Source organism: Panicum hallii, chromosome 3 (genome assembly GCF_002211085.1).
Source record: "Panicum hallii strain FIL2 chromosome 3, PHallii_v3.1, whole genome shotgun sequence".
In the NCBI taxonomy this organism is placed as follows: Eukaryota; Viridiplantae; Streptophyta; class Magnoliopsida; order Poales; family Poaceae; genus Panicum; species Panicum hallii.
The window spans coordinates 32,652,787-32,668,956 of NC_038044.1; the positions used below are offsets into that span (position 1 = coordinate 32,652,787).

The 16,170-nt window shown below is 41.1% G+C and overlaps 1 protein-coding gene and 1 pseudogene across 2 annotated transcripts; one reads left to right on the plus strand and one right to left on the minus strand.

The window, feature by feature from the left end:
• The first annotated feature begins 1,188 nt into the window (after window positions 1–1,188).
• On the plus strand, window positions 1,189–2,238 carry LOC112888066 (annotated as a pseudogene).
• A 5,272-nt stretch (window positions 2,239–7,510) lies between these two features.
• LOC112888065 (CBL-interacting protein kinase 18) lies at window positions 7,511–13,097 on the minus strand. 2 transcript variants are annotated; one of them, XM_025954410.1, is made up of 3 exons: window positions 12,649–13,097; window positions 10,650–10,718; window positions 7,511–9,536 (listed from the first exon to the last, which is right to left on the minus strand). In XM_025954410.1, the coding sequence occupies exon 3, from the start codon at window positions 9,227–9,229 to the stop codon at window positions 7,850–7,852; it is 1,380 nt and encodes a 459-aa protein (XP_025810195.1). In that variant the 5' UTR covers window positions 9,230–9,536; window positions 10,650–10,718; window positions 12,649–13,097; the 3' UTR covers window positions 7,511–7,849. The 2 variants fall into 2 exon arrangements, with proteins under 2 accessions (XP_025810195.1, XP_025810193.1); XM_025954408.1 differs by lacking the exon at window positions 10,650–10,718.
• Window positions 13,098–16,170: the final 3,073 nt, after the last annotated feature.

The window sequence follows — 16,170 nt, forward strand, 5'->3', positions numbered from 1 at the left end:
GAAGAAAAGGCAAAAGAGCTATGGATCCTAGGAGCAACTCCAACAGCCTAGGTAAATCCAGGTAAATTTGGAAAAACTCCAGAAAAAACTCCATCTAACAAACTGTCCTTCCTCTCCTTGCTATCCCGCTCGGCATCTTCCCCCCTCCGCTGGCTTTTTTTGCCGAGCGCCCTCCCATCGTCATCTTCCTCCTCCCACGCGCGCACCCATTCCCGCGCCAAATTCTAGTCCCGCGCGCCTTGGCACCATCGCGGTCCCGCTCCTTCTCCTTCCCCCGCCGCTCCCACCCCGTCGCGCCGCTCCCGCCAGCTCACTCTGACGCCGCCCCCTCGCGCCACTCCCGCCCCCTCGCGCAGGCGCTGCTCGTGCCGCCATGTACATGCCGCCGCGCCCTGCCGCAGTCGCGCCGTTGCGCCACTGCCGCCCCCTCGCGCTGGCGCCGCTCATCTCAACACCTCTTGAGGAAACCGGCTTTCCTTTTCCCACTCGTCTCAACGCCTTCGATGGCCGGATGCCTGAGGATCTTGTCAATGCTAAGCAATTCGACGTGGAGGATGGCTGCAATGGTGAGATACTTGCACCATTGAATTGTTGAATGCCTGAGTATCTGATTTTGTAGTCTGACTTCTCACTGTATCTGTGCTATATTTGCAAAAATCAGTTGAGTTAGTAGTCACCTATGATTCAACTGTTATTTTACTACCTGTCAGCTAGATTGATTTAGATTCAGGGGGCAGGGGAGCTGTTTCCTTCCCCTGTTCTAACTTGAGTTGCTGCTTAACCTGAAGTACATGAAAAAGACACAAATTTCGATCCCTGTTGCCAATCCTATAGTAGGTACATGAATTAGTTTAGATGCAGGAATACAACCGTGTTTGCCAATCCTATAGTAGGTACATGAATTAGTTCAGATGCAGGAATACAACCGTGTTTGCCAATCCTATAGTAGGTACATGAATTAGTTTGGATGCAGGAGTCCTATAGTAGGTACATGCATTAGTTTAGATGCAGCAATACAACTATGTTTGCCAATCCTATTGTAGGTACATGAATTAGTTTAGATGCAGGAATCCTATAGTAGATACATGAATTACTATCCGGTTCCAGTTGAGACATTCTATGCACTCAAGAATTGTTGAATGTTCCGTACATGATATATGAAATTTTTTTTTTGTGACAGATGGTATTATGGATTCAGGGTATTACACTGACCTCCTAGCGAATGATGATGAAGATTCTCAAGATCCCGCACTTCCTAGTGGTCCAACCATCCATCATGCTCCTGCAACAGCCAAGAGTTTTTAGGGAAGAAGCAAAAATTTCAGAGATGAGGAGGATGTACTTCTTGTGTCAGCTTGGCTAAATGTGGGAATGGATCCTATTCTAGGAGTTGATCAATCACAGGGCACGTATTGGAGAAGAATATATGAATATTTCCATGGAAATAAGAAGTTTTGAGTCAAATCGTACAGAAGGTTCTTTAATGAACCGTTGGTCCGGTATACAACATGATGTGAATGTGTTTTGTAGATGTGTGTCCAGGATTGAGGCTAGGAATCACAGTAGTTGATCAGTTGATAACAAGGTAATTACTCAATTTACTGCAAACACATTATTTGTCAGCAATGATCATTTGTCAGTTGCTCATTTTCATGTTTATTTTGGTTTCAAATGTGCAGATCACAAATGCATGTACACTGTTCAAGGCCGAAGACAAGAAGCATAGAAAGTTTGCCTACTTGCATTGCTGGAAAATCCTGAAGGATAAGCCCAAGTGGTTGGATAGGAGGAAGGAAATTGGAAGTGCAAATAAAACTAGCAATAAGAAACAAAAGACAGTGGCAAATTCATCTCCTGCATCAGTTGCACCTGCTGCTCTTGCTGCCACTGATGTCGCTGCTGTTGGTGGTGCATATGCTGAACCATCAGGAAGACCTGACTGAAAGAAGAAGGAGAAACAAAAGCTTCATCAACATTCAACCATTGAAGCAGTGGACTATCTAATGGCAAAGGAAAAAGAAGCTGACATTGAGAAAGACCTGAAGAAAGAAGAGGTGCAACAAAGCTTTTGCTCTGCAGGAAGAAAGGATAAAATTGGAGAGAGAAAAGTTTGAGTTCCAAAGACAGCTGGAAGAGGAGAGAATTCTTGGTTTGGATTTGAGCACAATGAATTACAAACAACAGCAATATTGTGAAGGGCATCAGAATGAGATTCTTTCAAGACGTTACAATATCTAGATTTGTCTAGTTCATGAAACTGTTTATTAGTTCAGCAAGTCATGAAACTGTTTGATTTAATTTATCAGGGTGCTCTTCGGTAATTTCAGTGTGGTTCAATTTTAGTTCAGTAATATATCAGGGTACTTGAATTATTATTCCATAATCATAATGGTTAGTTTGGTTCTCGGTGAATTGGTCCTGGTCTTGATTGTGAAATGTCCTGCTTGTTTGCTTTGTGGCTTAGTTGAGCTAGTGTTCAGTTCTGTATGACATGGCCTCCTGTATATGTACTTCTTCGAATGATATATCATTGCATAAATATCAGTATAATATTCTTGAATAATTATTAAATGGAGTACACAAAAATTACTGAATACACATTACTCAATATTATATAAATCTGGATGGTTTTGCCACGAGTGCTCGATCAGGCCTGCCTTAAGCTGAGTGTGAGTGTGGGTCTCCTTGTTCTTGATTTTTTTTGTAATTCTGAATGAAAGCATCCACTTCATGTGCAGCATTATGGGAAGCTGTCACCCTTTCTCCCATGTGGTTGTAGTTGCAAACATATTGTCCTATATCGTCAAAGTTGTAGTCATATTGTCCCCCATGCTCATCTCACTCATCTTTAACAATCATGTTATGCATTATGATCCAAGCCATCATAATATTATGGATCGTGTCTTCATCCCACAAACGAGCCGGCCCATGAACCAGAGCAAAGCGAGATTCTAGAACCCCAAATGCCCTCTCAACGTCCTTTCGAATGATTGTTGTGCCTTTACAAAATATTTTTTCTTATTACCTTGTGGCTCTGGAATAGTCTTAATAAAAGTTGCCCACGACGATTATATGCCATCTGCTAGATAATAACCCATTGAATAATCATATCCATTCATGTTGTAATTAACTTGTGAACCTTCCCCCTCAGCATGCCTTGCAAATATAGGAGATCTTTGAAGCACATTTATGTCATTGTGTGAACCAGGCATGCTAAAGAATGCATGACACATTCATAGATCTTTGGATGCTACTGCTTCCAGTATAATTGTAGGCTCCTTTTTATATCCCCTGTACATCCCGTACCATGACAATTTTTCTAGCTCCAATGCATACAATCTATGGACCCAAGCATACCAGGAAATCCTCTACTCGCTCCAATTGCAAGTAATCTAGCAGTATCTTGTTCATTAGGCAATCTTATGTACTCCGGTCCAAAAACCTCAACAACGGCTACTACAAACTTTCTCAAAGCTTCTAGAGCGGTTCATTTCACCAATACGAATATACTCACGTATCAGCTGGTACTCGATAAGCTAACATACGAAAAGCTGCAACGACCTTTTGCAGACAAGATAGTCCAAGCACACCAGCTGCATTCATCTTTTACTCAAAGTAGTCATCATGTTCCTCAACAGAGTTCATTATGCGAAGAAATATAGGTCGCCTCATCCGAAACCTATGTTACGATGCAATTAAAAAATTAACAATACTATAATAGATGTCACATAAAAAATAGATCAAAATTATTGCAAACATGCGAACCTACTTCTAAAAATCTAACCTACGTCTAAAAATCTTTGCTCGGAACGTAGGATTATAAGAGAAATAGTCTTTGTAAAGAAGACCATGCTAGAACAATCTTTCACGATCCACTACATCATGTCCCTCGATAGAACCAATTCGACTCGGATGATTAACAGAATCATCAATGATCATGTGTGCCGCACCAAAAAATAGATTATTCTTATCATCCGAAGAGGAAGGATCAATCAATTCATTCATTACAAATTGATTGAATTCATCATCTAACTCCGTATGTCCAGGCCAAGGTAATCGTCGCGCCGGAGGCTCTACATGTGCTGCGCCTGGGCGGGTGCTGTACAGGACCCTCAGCTCCTCCTTCGTGAACCCTCAATGGATCAGGGCCATGGTGTTCAGAAGGTTTGACAGACATGGTGCAGCAAAGATTGGCGAGATCGTTACTTAATCATCCACTCGCACCGCGGCTCCAGGGCCCTTGCGGCCACGAGTCCAGGCGCCAGGTCGCAGCGGCGTCCAGGCGCCGCTAGGCTACGGCACAGCGGCCGATGGAATGAGCGAAAAGAACGATTGTCAGGAAAATATCCGACGTGGACCTTATTTGAATACACAGAGTCAAGATTTGGAGAGTCTTTTGATTTAACACCCCCCCCCCCCCCCCACCCCGGTGGAGTTTTCTATTTTTTAGAGTCCCCCTCAAACTCTAAATTTAGCTAGAATTATATCTAGCCTCTTGAAATTGCTCTAAGAATCGTAGAAGCTGTAGGCCAAGAAAAGTAGTAGGGGGGTGATCCTGGGTAAGATTTGTATCTTTAAAGATCTTTCTCTTCTTCGAGAATGTGTATCTCTCAAGGTTGTTAGCCTCAGATTTAACTAGTCAATCGTGGTAACTCCACTAGAGAGGTAGTGTGAGCAACACAATCCAATCTTCAGTGTCAGTGCTAGATTAAAGTCAAAAGTAACAGTGCACGACGTTGTTCCTCGAAGCCGTAAAAGAATTCTTCAAACACAAATAGAAAATCTGTGCGCGTCTTTCTTTGAATTTTAAATTTCAACTGGCCGACAAATCTAACTTTTTGAATAAAATGGAACTAATGGTAAGATGGATTCTTATGATTTCTTTTAGCGTATATCTAAAGTAGTATAGTGGTGAACTGAAGCTAGCCCAGCTTAGCTAGTTAGATTTTTCTGGTGGAACCTATATATCCGAGTTTGTCATCGGCTCAACAAGACTATAGTTCTTATCTTTTTTATTTATTAGTTCAGGAGTCATTGGGATGTCTCGGTAGCACTTTCATGAATAATTGGGAAAGATACTTTTACAATCCCTAATAATCTTTTCTCTATATAACTATTGTATTGGGAGAGATGAACTCTTCCTTTATTTGAGGGGAGCTGGGACCAAATATTAGGGCAAACAAATAACTATTTTAAAAAAGGAGAGATATTATGGAACTGTTGGAGCATATTTTTCTTCTAATAATGGTAAAAGGGGACTGCTCGAGATGCTGTTATACCCCATGCGGGCCCGAATTTCCCCAATTCGTACCTGTTCACATCGAAGCAGCTATGGTAATATTGTCAATCTAATGTATGTTTATTCGCAAAAAATGAAGTATATTTAAAGTAGTAAGATATTTTTCCTTTCGCAGGATCAGTCAGAGGTGAAATAAGGAAAGATACATGCTTTACTTTTTCTTTTTTCATATCGAGTATTTATTTATAGTAAGATTGTCAACATTATGGAAAAAACATGGTGGACCGTGGGTACTAAAAAAATTCAGGGAGGAAGGTATCCCATTGCTCTAAGCTCTATGCACTAAAAAAAGCAGAAAATAATTTCTTGAAAAGAAAAATCAAAAAAATAAGTAAAGAGTATAATCCTAGTCTTCAAAGAAAAATTTCAAAGGTTCCGAAGATGTTAGTGCTCAAACTCTCCGAAAACTTAGTGTGGCCACCCTCATGCCCTATTTGTATTCTCCAGCTAATGGTTAGCTATCTAAATTTAGCTATTATGGATCAAACAGATTAGCTAATGGACTAGCTAATGATGTTCCAGCTAATTGAAATAGTGTTATCTCGTTAGAACCCAGCTAATCCCATCTAAAAAGTCAAAAGACCATATTACCCCCAACTCTTCCATTGAATTTTCCAATATAAGGGTAGCATGGTCTATTCATCTTAACAATAGCAATTAGTTGGTGGGATCCAAACGCATCCAGCTAATGACTAGCTAGCTAATCTTTAGCTAGCTAAAGGAGACTATTATCAATAAACTAGCTAATTATTAGTTGGGGAGGATCCAACAGGATCTTAGTTCTGTTGCATGGAGGATGATTTGGAGCCTAACAAAATTGAGCAAAACAGATCACAAGTCTAGTGCTTGTGCACCGTTGACTTGGTGCTTGAATCAACAGTTGAGATCACTTCAAGAGGAAGTTAAAACCACAAGAAAATTCTCCCCCACTTTCCCCAGCTCTGGACGTCATTTGAGAGGGTGAGGGAGAGATGAACTCAGAACACAACTTGAAAGAAGAGAGGAAGAAGGAGAAGGAGGTCTGTCCAAATTTTGTGGCTCTGAACCGATTACTTCAAGTCAGTGACCGGGGGATCAAAAGTGCTTGGATTTGCAACGAATTTGGTGAGCTCGTTCAACACTAAACGTACTTCGATCTGATTAGTTGGTTTGAGGATTGGTTGAGCAAAGCATCAAATTTGAGAGGGGTATTGTTAGTCTGGATGACTGCAGTTTCAATACAGATCAGTTTTGGTAGATGATCAGTTGGGTAAGTGAAACGTGTATAATTGAGCTGAAACTTTATCAATGGTTAAGGGACCCGTGGATCTACTTGCCTACCAAAATTTGTGCACATGTGGTTTATAAGATATGAACTAATCACCGAAGGGGACAGAATATACGCCATCTCTATTTGACACTCAGCATAAGACCCTTAATTTATTTACAACTCTAGCTCCAAAAAATTTTGGAGCTGGGTATGAGCAGTTCCAAGAACACCACGATTTTAACTTAAAAGTCAATCGACCGTAACACACATTCGAGGGCCCCTAGCTACAGCTATCAGTACTCTAACAGGAATTGCTCACCTTTGAAAGCGAGGGAGGAGGGACTCTAGGCCGCTTGCTCACAGCATCTTTGCCTGAGATGATGTGATACACTCGCTTGGTGCCATCCCTATGATTGGTTTCACTAGTCTTGGCTGTGCCCAAGGACGGCTGCACAAACCATCGGCCAGAGGATGACACGATCTCTTTGGCGTGCCTCCAACTACCCAGTTGAGATGACAGCAACAGGCGAAAGCAGCGACGATGACATGCTTCTTTTAGACTTCTATTAGAGCCTTGTTAATTAGGCTCATCATCAATGCAATGTCAGTTACAGTTGGTTTTGTAAAGAGATATGAAAGTGACTTCATTTCCCAGCCTAGCTGATTTTTTAGATGAAAAGCTTTGAGCACATGAAATTATTTCTCTGGAAAAAGAGTTCAAAAACGATAAGACTTATTTCAATCTTCTCTACTGATATTCTCAAGGAAAAAAAAAGATGAACCTAAGATTCTATTCACAGCACGAATGCTACGAAACACGAATCAATGTGAAATAAGCCTCCCGTGTTCCTTCGTTGTACCACAATCCTGAATATAAACATATATTTCTCAATTGTCCAATATAGCTACAGCAGAACATATTGCAGATTCCGTGAGCATAAAACAATTTGTTCACCCTGTCTAGATGATCATCCTCTTTTACTACAGTCCATCAGGGTTTGATGTTTCTTTTCAACCTGCCAGTTGATACTCTGAATGAATCAAGGTTCTTGGCTAAAGAAACTGGATTGGTGGATTGGCAACAGCATAAACAACAGTTAATGGTAGACTCATCATAACAACATGATGCTGCTTAATAAGTTCACAATCGAATCAGATGTTCATGTCAATATCAGAGAAGCAGTAATTCAAGAAGGCCATAAGATAAAATGAATCGAAAAAAGTGACAAGATACAACATCTGAATGCTAACCAACGATGGGCCTTACTGTGGAAACAAGCCAGTTCAATAATAAGGCAAATCTATAGCTGCTTATGATCTTCAGTTCGCTGATCCTGACGTTCGCCTTGCCATGCCCAAACAATATCTTTGAGGGCTGGCTTCATGTCCTGCTTAAACAAATTTTCGTATTCTAGTGTATCCCCATTGTTCTTTTTGATCTCTACCAGATGGAATGAAGGTGTAACTTCAAAGATCTCTGCATCAATAGACAAGACACCTTTCCTTCCTTCACTTTCACCTTCCATTTTTAGCACACCACCTTCTTTCTTCTTTACAGTAAGCTTTGAACATGTGGCAACATCCTCAAGTTTTGATATAATAGTTGAAGCTGATTGGCTAGATGTGAACCTTGCCTCTTTTTTATTCTCAGTCTCCTCAAATAAGCCAGAAAGATTGAAGCCTTCTGAAAGGGAAATAATATCAAAAGCATTAAGGTTGGTGACTTTTGCTGAATCATGTTTCTCATCAACCATTTTATTGTTCCCGCTACTGCTACCTGTGGATGAGAAAACCACATTAACATCAGTTAGAGCTGAAACTTTCCCCTTCATCTCGATATTCTTTCGGATTAGCTTGCTGTCAAGGCCCTTTTTGAACCAAAAGCATTCCACTATTTTTGTAATTGGCATTCTAGTCCTAGGGTTTGGATCAAGAATTCTTGACACTAGCTTTCGTACATCTGATGGAAACCAAGGTGGACATTTGAAATCTGCTTTCCCAATCTTTCTGTACATCTCCATCAAATTTGAATCTTGGAATGGCAGATAACCAGCCATAAGAACAAATAAGATCACCCCACATGACCAAGTGTCAACCTTTGCACCATCATATCCTTTTCGGCTGATGACCTCAGGTGCCACATATGCTGGAGTACCGCAAGTTGTGTGAAGAAGGCCATCTTGGCGCCTTGACTCAGCAAGTGCACTCAATCCAAAATCTGAAATTTTCAGGTTCCCATTCTCATCAACGAGTAGGTTTTCCGGCTTCAAATCACGATGATACACACCCCTGCTGTGGCAAAAATCAACCGCACTAACCAATTGTTGGAAGTACTTCCTTGCAGCATCTTCTCTTAACTTACCTTTAGCAATTTTGTTAAATAATTCACCACCCTTGACATATTCAAGAACAAAATATATTTTTGTTTTAGTAGCCATGACCTCATAAAGTTGTACAATGTTTGGGTGCCTCACTAATTTCATCACTGATATCTCCCGTTTGATCTGCTCCATTAGACCAACCTTGAAAATTTTGTCTTTATCAATCACCTTGATAGCAACACTTTGTGACGTCACTATGTTCCTAGCATGATATACCTTGGCAAAAGTTCCCTGCCCCAATAATTTGCCAACCTCATACTTTTGCATCAAAATGTTTCCATTCTTCTCTGCTTCCATCATAAACAAATCCTAGCAAATGATTCTTATTATCTTAATTAACTGTAGCAAGTTGGTAAAAACAGAAAACTTCAACCGTCTTCAGAAATTATACGATCTAGCATAGCGATATTTCTGACATTAGTGGCATCACAGTTACTTTCTGATATGCACCTAATGTGCACTTGAAATCCTTGCTCATGAAGAACCAGTGATTTTAAATGAGTTGGAGAAATGCCCTCCTCTTCACAAGAGAAATCTTTAGCATGCAAATACATCTTTCTGCATTCCTTAGAATGGCTTTACAATGCAATTTGCAGTATTTGCAGCGCTGTCAGTACATAAAAGAAGCATAGTTATTTTTTGGAATCAGAAAATAAATTAATTATTATCCAAAATTAATATCAAAAGTTGCAGATAAGCAAGTCATGGAAAAAAACGAAAAAGAAAATAAAGTGAGCACGTAGATAAATGTGCACATGTGCTTGCAAATAGATATGCAGTCAACTAGTGCAGCAGGCTTCATGGCATTGGGCTCTTTCTTTCCTTCTCTCTTTGGTTCAGGTGAGACAAGCCTAAGCCCATAGCTCTGTGGCCACGTTTCAAGGCTATGAAAATTGTTTGAATGGCCTGTGGGCACTTGAACTAAGTTGATGCGCTGGAACTAGTTTGGTCCTAGAAAACCTGAACTTTGAACTTGGCGGAAGTGTCACTCAACCCACCAGGTCGATTGAGTCTACTCATGTACGCACAATTGCATTTAGACACATTACCTTGCCCGACACAGAATGTGAACAAGTGCACCTAATAACTTAGTATGTGTTTGGTTGGAGGGTTGATGTTTGTTGGGATGGGTCAAACCCATTTGCAGTAGTGATTGGTTTGAGGTCTGTGTGGGTCGGATTCATCCAATTGGAGAATATTCTTCCTACATGCAGGTTGGATCGGTTTCTCCAATTAGGGGATGGGGTCATCCCACTTGCACGGCGTGAACTGCTGTCTCCTGCATGAGGTCAACTTCAGCAGCGCAGCCTCTGTGTGGCTCGAGTGGCGCAGCGCGCAGGTGAGCTCCGGCACTGGCAAGCTCTGGCCAAGCAGGGAAGCACGCGGAGGACAGGACGACACCACCTGATGGCGCGTGCCAAAGGGGCCTAGCCCGCGCCATTCCCCTCGCACTCTCCTCCTGTGACGCAGCTGGCCCAATCTTGCAAGAACTGCTGCCTTATCTATCTGTCCCCTCCTCGATTCAGCTCGTACCTCCATGGTTTTATGAATATGAGTAGTCAAATGGGTTCACTATACATCAACAAAGCTTCCATTGCGAGTAATTGAGCTAGGATTAAATAGGGGCGATGAATTTCACCCAAGGGCGGTCAGCAGCTTTGAGGTCAGGGAAGAGAGAAACGTGAGGGAAAAGAGAAGAAGATGGAAAGGAGATACTGACATGTGGATCCCGTGGGAAAGGTGATTGGCAGTGTCAAAATGTCATCAATCTTATTCGACCCAATCCCTCCTACAAACAAAAAAACTAGGTTGGATCCATTCTTCTCAACCAAACACGAAATGGATTGGTCCTATCCCAGAAAATATGAATGGAACCATCCCATCCCATATCATCCCCAAACTTAAACGTTATGGATGTTGCATGAAGATTAAATTCAGCCAAACTGAATCTATGTTTTCTTTCAGAACAAAAACCTGGAATTTAAAGAAAATAATACAAGAGTAAAAACTAATATAAATTTCAAATAAAATAACACAGCCATGATGTATGCACACATTATTCTGACTGGATAAATGTATCATCAACTCATTCTTCATGTACACATGATTAATATTAATATGAAGTCATCACACAAATATTAATTGGATGATTTATGATGGGCCCTTTTATCTAGAATTTGATCCATCAAACCAAAGATCCCATGAAGGAACAGGGGAGACTGTATATTATTAGAAGGCAGTGACAATCTGCACTACGGGTTCATATGCAAGTTTTCTCTCGTGGTATAACACAACTAGTTACGTGGCTAATTTAAGAGTCTGTAAAAAGGCATTCCTTATTATTCTGTCGACATAGATACCATTACAGGTTTCCAAATTTCTCATAGGCTATTAGCAGTTCCGTGAAATCTACAGGCACTTCTTATGGTGGTTCCTCTGCCAGCAGCTCTCCAATAGCAGTCAAATGACAACCTGGAAAAGAGGTATGTGGTATTTCTAAAAAAAAAAAATTGGAGGGGGTGGGGGTGCCTACCTAGTGTTGTAATGTAAGAGAGAAGAAAATATTGACATGGGGAAAGCTCCTTGATTAGATATGGACACCATATTTATTCCTATAATAAACCATTTCGGTAAAAGGTTAACTCAATCCAGGAAGCGGAAGTTTATAGTGCATTCGTGGAATTAATATTGGTTGAATCCTTATACAAACAAAAAGAATACTACCTCTGCACATCAGAGACAAAAGAAAAATCTCTGTCTGGATTGCATATGTCCTAAAATTATACAAGAAAGTAGAAGGCTCTTCTGCTTCATTGGAAAATAGTGGAAATACCTGTCGAGTCAATTAAAAGGTTGACCTATTCCTCCGGCTTAAGCCATTGAAAATTTCCTATTCTTCAGCCAACCATCTCATCCCATATGGCTTTGGTCTAGCCATTCTAATACATCGCCTAGGCATCCTATACGACCCCAAAACCACCCTGTCTGTGACATAGCATCAGCCACCATCTCCTCCTACCTGTTTTCCTCCATCTGCACCGCTAGCTTTCACGAGACTAATAAACATCATGTCCAAAATTAGAAATTTCGTCACAAGAAAGTAACAACAGTATCAGTATCTCTCTTGATAATACCAGTACAATTTAGTCCAGCAATCACTCTCGTAATCAGGGTACAGCCTAATGAACAGTCAGGAGAACATATCACTGATCTGCAGCTTATGATGATTTCCCCCACTGCAATTTTTCTTTCTTTAATTTCAGAAATGCAGCAGATGATGATAAAAGTCGTGGCCAAGGAAATATAATGCCCATTGTATGAATTCAGAAGCGAACTAGTTTCATCCCTGGCTCTGAAGTACAAAAAGAAGAAAAGTAGGTACGCACAATTCCAAAAGCATATATGCGTTCCCGCGCAATTGTTTCAATAGTAAAAATTGGGAAACGGTTATTTTAGTTTTATTCTTGCAAACGAACACTCACAAAAGAAACATAAATGTAGATGTATCCACAGCGATAACAAACTAAAACAGTGACGAAACTAATTTATCCGGAAAAAAGAAACAGCTATTAGTACGCCCCACGCAGCAAATAGATCCGCAACAAAATATGTTCTCTCACTAACAGTAGCATCTGAATTTGAGGGGCCGCAATAACGAAAAAGAAACAAAATCTATAGGATAAGACGAATAAAACATGCAGGCGATTGGTTTCCCTTACCAACAAAATGAATGGATCCGCCACAAGTCCTGACGGATCTGCACTCCACGGCGGCGGCAACGAAGGGGCCCCGGAGACGAGCACAACTAGGATGCCTACGGGGAACAGAGGCGAGCGCGGATGAAATGGGAGGATGCCTGGATCTAAATGGCGCGGAGTGTTCGGCGCGGACGGAGATGGAGAGAGCCTGCGAGCGGATGGAGTTTTGCGGAGCGAACGAAATAAGCTGGGCTCGGACTGGACGGGTGAGCGGCGAGCCGGATGCGCAACGTGGCTTCACTGGCGCAATCCTCTGGAACAACAATGCAGCGGAGGAGCAGTGAATTACGGGAGGAATGGGGCGGACAATTCTCAGTTCTTGCTTCTTGGTGGAGGAGGAACGGGGGACTACGGGAGGGCGGGGGCGGCCTAGCTAAACAGGGGAGAGGGAGCGTGCCGGCGAGGGCTTCACTGTTTTTATGGTGGTCCGGTGCGCATTCGCTGGCCAACCTGCATGGGCACGAGCGATCTCAATGACTCAATTATGGTTGGGGTGGGGTAGCATTTGGTTGTTTTAGATTTGATTTCATTTTTTGTTCTCAGCCCCTAAACTACTCAACATGGAAATAATACAGTCAAATGCAGAAGAGATGCTCAAAAATTTACTCTCTCGCTCTCTGAATTCTACTTTCTGTAATGACTAGTGAGATCAGGCTTCCAATATTTCTTTCAGTTTGTGAACTGAGCTAGATTGCAGGTTGTAGAACATTCCACTCTTGTTCGATTCTCTAATATGGTCACGTATACAACTAACTAATATTGAAATAGTAAGCGACGTGCCCATAAAAAACATGTCGTATAGGGTGACTTCATCATTTAAGATTTCCTGACCCAGCCTCTTAGTAGCCGTTTAGAGTAGCGAGCATGCGTGTATATCCATAGTTGTACCGTATTTTGAAAAAAGAATATTTCAGTGTTGTTTACAAATGGTGATTTATAATGTTACTAGAAGAGTTCCAAATGTACTCGCCGCCCATATACCACTAGAGGCAACTAACACACGGGCCTCATACTGGCCTCCTGTCCTCACTGCTCTATATCTTCTAGAGCACACCGGTGGATCTGCATGTGTATGGTCCTACTAATGAAGCGACGCCGTGGACGCGAATCGACGAAGATCAAAACTGAATTCTACGAAGATCAAAACAGAACAGATCCCGCGATTATTGCTGCTCTCCTCTTCTGCCGGTCGCCGCCTCGTCATCGCTTTCCTGCCAACAGACCTGACGATCTCGACACCAGAACGGCCGGCAAAAGCAGAACGCCTACCTCCGCAGCGTTGGAGTCTTAGCTAGACAGGTACAGTCATCAAACTTCCCCTCCGTACTCAGGAGTCCGTAGGTATATATCACTACTAAAAAAAACTTTGCAGTACCAATTGGTAAGGCCTTTAGGCACCAGTTTTCTAACCGGTACTGCGAAATTGAGATTAAAAGTCACCATCTTCATCATCAAGTAAAGCACTCGGTACCAAAGTCCCTCTTTAGTACCGGGTGAAGGTTCCACTCGGTAGTTTAAACAAATCTTCGTCACCAGTTAAAACACCCGGTACCAAAATCCCTCTTTAGTACGAGATGAAGGTTCCACTCGGTACCAAAACTTTTTGGCTTAAAAGAATATAATAAACCTATGAAGAGCCCCATGATTTTTTCACACGATACGCGCGCGTGCAGTGGCCAGGATTCAAACCCGCAACCTCTTATCTCGCACATACCCCTTACCATCTCATCTACACAGCAATTGTCATTGAATAGTAGATACTTTCCATTTGAAGTAACCCGTGGTGGATCCTTTAGTAACCCGTGGAGATACTAAAAGTGATATTTTAGTACCGGATGGTGCTAAAGGGTCTATATGCTTGGGTCCACCTTAAAAATATCGACATGAAGAAGATCCGGTACTAATGCGAGTCTTCTTCGTATCGGTACTTTTGAGGTGGATCTTTCATGTATTTTCTAGTAGTGTATCTTAGGAGTTTTGGTCATATATATCCACAAATGGATATAGAGGCCAGTTTAATCCTTTATCTTAAAAAATATCTTAGAAATTTATGGTTTTTGTTTATTGTTCTTTCTAGTTTGATGTGTTAGAATGGTTCCCAAGAAGTATTTATTGGTGCCGATGAGGAAAGAGAAAAAACAAAAAGAAATGAATCGCGAAAGGGTGCTACATAATTTCTTTTCAGTTTCAAGTAACGTTAGTTGTGCCGGCAATAATTCTGACGAGGTAATGTACAAGATTAGAGGCAAGGGATTGATCATAAATTAAATGCAAAGGGCCTTACGATGGCACTCCTTTTACCTCCTAGGAGGTAAGAGGTTAGGTAAATCTAAACCCTTGAATTCTGGAAGTGATAACCAGTTTAGAGTATCTCCAATAGGAGTTCTAAATTGGGTCCTATCTTAAAATATAGGGTTTAAGAGAAAAAAAATAGTCTCCAACAGGAGTCCTATTTTACAAAAAACTGGCAAATCAATTTAGGACTCAGTTTCCTGGGTCCTAGATATGGGACTCAATTGGTTGGGTCCTATCTCCTTTTTGCCATGAAATCTAACTGACAGAGACTTCTTTCCCCAATGCCTCCGCTCCAATCTTTCCCCAATTATTTGTAAATGACATGATTTGAGACCCCGCTGTTGGAGTATAAGCGTTTTTTTAGCCCTAAACACATCAAATATATCCCTAATACAAATTATAGGATCCAAATATAGGACTCATGGTTGGAGATGCTCTTATATAAAATATAAAAAAGATATTAGCGTTGTTTTCGGTTACCTTGCATGCGGCCGTGCATGCATGCAGTTGGAATCGGCGGCCATGTCGCTGGATGTAACAAATGATAGGCAGCTGCAGAACATAACCGATCTCAAATCCTCGCACGCGGCCATGCTACACCGTTATAATTATGTAAAAATTTCAAACTTGCATTAATCCATTCCATGGAGTGTGTAGGGGCCTATATTGATACACCTTAGTTGAGAAGAGACATCTCTTTAACTACTAAAAACGATTTATAGGAACATCCTATTTTTTTCTATGGGCGGGTCAAAATGTAACTCGTTGCTACAAATGGAGCGGGGCTATTGTAGCAACCAACCTGCCTCTAGAAAAGCATTTTTAGGGGCGGGTCACTATAACATTCCTGTAATTAGAATATAGACACTAGTTACTAGTGTGTTGTATGTATATTAAGGTTTGTATAGAGAACTAGGGGTGTATTGTAAATTATAGATTTTATAAGTTCATATGTGCAAGTGTGTGAAAAATGCTCTTAAATGTCAAATTCAAATGACTATAGAAAAGAAAAGTACAAATATTAGGTTAAAACCTAAAAGAAATAGACTTTGTATGAAACTAAGGGCTTATGTGTAATTAACACAAATATAAGGGTTACATATGAAATGGTTGGAATATAAAGGTCAAATTCAAATTTACTTAAGGGTTAATGTGTAAAAATACAAGTAATCATGACAGGTCAGAAAA

Excerpts from the sequence above, each read along its gene's own strand:
- LOC112888065 (XM_025954408.1), bottom strand. The coding sequence starts at position 9,229 with ATGATGGAAGCAGAGAAGAATGGAAACATTTTGATGCAAAAGTATGAG.